The sequence below is a fragment of the Ornithodoros turicata genome, unplaced genomic scaffold (assembly GCF_037126465.1).
Source record: "Ornithodoros turicata isolate Travis unplaced genomic scaffold, ASM3712646v1 ctg00000916.1, whole genome shotgun sequence".
In the NCBI taxonomy this organism is placed as follows: Eukaryota; Metazoa; Arthropoda; class Arachnida; order Ixodida; family Argasidae; genus Ornithodoros; species Ornithodoros turicata.
The window spans coordinates 146,822-148,674 of NW_026999418.1; the positions used below are offsets into that span (position 1 = coordinate 146,822).

Genomic DNA, 1,853 nt, shown 5'->3' on the forward strand with positions numbered 1-1,853 from the left:
AGCATGAAACTATATCAGTTTTTCAAAGTATTCACTGTTCACATCTAGACACTGATGCTATCGCTGTGGCAACTCTGATGTCCCTGACTTTCTTTTTTTGCCTATTGCCATCTTTGTTTCTCTCTCTCTCTCTCTTTTTTTTTTTTGTCTCACTCCTCAAGTTCTTTGCTGCAGTGGATTTACTGGCTAGGATTTAGTGGCTAGGAGAAAGCCTTTTGAATGTTCATGTCAGAGGACAGAGAAAAGGGGACATGGTGGCAGTTCCTCCATTCAACCTGACCTATTCACAATCCTCTCCTGCCACGGCACACTTCCATAGGTCACAAAATATTCTGTATATGCCAGTCGCATTTTTACACTTTCCTTACTATGCATGTTTGAACCAAAACGAGTACCCACACAGTTCAGTCCTTGTCCCTCAGCCCTCCATTCTCCGTCTGTGACAGTGTGCATGTCATCCTATCTGTCGATCAGGTGTGGTGGTGCATATGATGCCCTGCTTTGTTCGTCACTCATTAAAAAGTTGTGTAGTGCCACACAAGCTGCAATTACTGTGTTGGTGTTCTGGAGGGATGCTTTAAAAGGCCTTCTCAATACTCTCCACCGGTTTGCAAGAATGCCGAAGGCATTTTCAACAACTCTTCTAGCTCGACTCAACCTGTAGTTAAAGACCTTCTTCGGGTAGTCGAGTCCACCTGCACGTGGATAAGGTCGCAGAAGATATTTCTTTAGGGGGAAGGCCTCATCTCCCACTAAAACATACGGCAAAGGTTGTTTCCCGTGCTTCAGCGGCTCTGGTGGAGGGAGGTTCATCAACTGGTTTTCAAAACGTGTCCCCATCTCACTTCTAGAAAAGGCTCCTCCGTCACTTTCGCTGCCAGGTTTCCCTATGTCCACGCACAGAAAACGATAGTGTGCATCGCATATGGCCATTAGCACCTGCAAGTTCAAAGAAAAGTCTCGTGAAGGCAGGCATCAGAACTTGGAAAAACTAGTAAACCATAGAGTCACCGACGAAATTATAGAACTTCATGCAATAGAACATCATACAACATTCCTGCACCGAGCCTACCGTATAATACTTTCTTGTTCGTGTTACGAGACTAGTAACCTCAGAAAATGTCGCAGCCACACACAAAAAAAAAAAACATGTTCCAAAGCATATTTTACTGTGTTTTGCATGTTTGTTGTACATTTCACAGAAGTTTTGTGCATATTATACCCATATTTGGAAATCCTGAGGCTAGAGAAATCAAAAAGGATGAACACACACAACTATTTGTGTTCCTGGTCGTGGGGTTTTTCGGTATGGATCTGTATCACCAGCTCACTTGTTTCTTAACTATCATTTCCACTGTTTAACAATATCATAGATAGTAGTCAGGATATTCATCTTACAGTGCTGAAGGATCCTTCGTAGTTGTAATGCATAGAGCCACTGTTTGGAGGGCACTCTGTCACAACGTGCTTCCCGTCGATGGCTCCAAGACAGTTCGGGAAGTTCCAGATTACTCCAAAGTCGTGGGCAACTTTCTGCCATTCCTCGGGTGTAGATGGGCACTTGACATAAACTGGTGCAAGATGGTCCCAGAGTGCCGTACAGGTCATTGCAATAACTGCGCTGACTGTGGACCTGCCTACCCTAAATCCGAACGATATGCTTCTTTGACTGTCGCCACTCGCCAAGAATCTGAGTGAACAGAACATATGCACATATTAGACAAAATGTTGGTCTGAGGTGATGTGTAGGCTGTGTGAAGTCGAGTTAAGGTGTACCGTAATGTAAGTGCCAGCCGCGTTTCGGCAGGAATGGCATTTCTCCACCTGGTGTCGTGCAGTGTGATGGAGGGCCT

General features: G+C 44.8%; 1 protein-coding gene across 1 annotated transcript; it reads right to left on the minus strand.

Moving 5' to 3' along the window:
• Nucleotides 1-664: 664 nt before the first annotated feature.
• Nucleotides 665-1,608, minus strand: LOC135375694 (putative nuclease HARBI1). The gene is made up of 3 exons (XM_064608348.1): nucleotides 1,399-1,608; nucleotides 764-939; nucleotides 665-695 (listed from the first exon to the last, which is right to left on the minus strand). Exons 1-3 carry the CDS (start codon nucleotides 1,606-1,608, stop codon nucleotides 665-667), a joined length of 417 nt encoding a protein of 138 aa, XP_064464418.1.
• Between the last annotated feature and the right edge of the window lie 245 nt (nucleotides 1,609-1,853).

Bases quoted from the DNA above. Each gene is read 5' to 3' on its own strand.
- LOC135375694 (XM_064608348.1), bottom strand. From the start codon at position 1,608: ATGACCTGTACGGCACTCTGGGACCATCTTGCACCAGTTTATGTCAAG. The intron at 940-1,398 runs GTAAGATGAATA...TTGAACTTGCAG, and splicing joins ACGAAGGATCCTTCAGCACT to GTGCTAATGGCCATATGCGA. The intron at 696-763 runs GTATGTTTTAGT...ATCCACGTGCAG, and splicing joins CACGGGAAACAACCTTTGCC to GTGGACTCGACTACCCGAAG.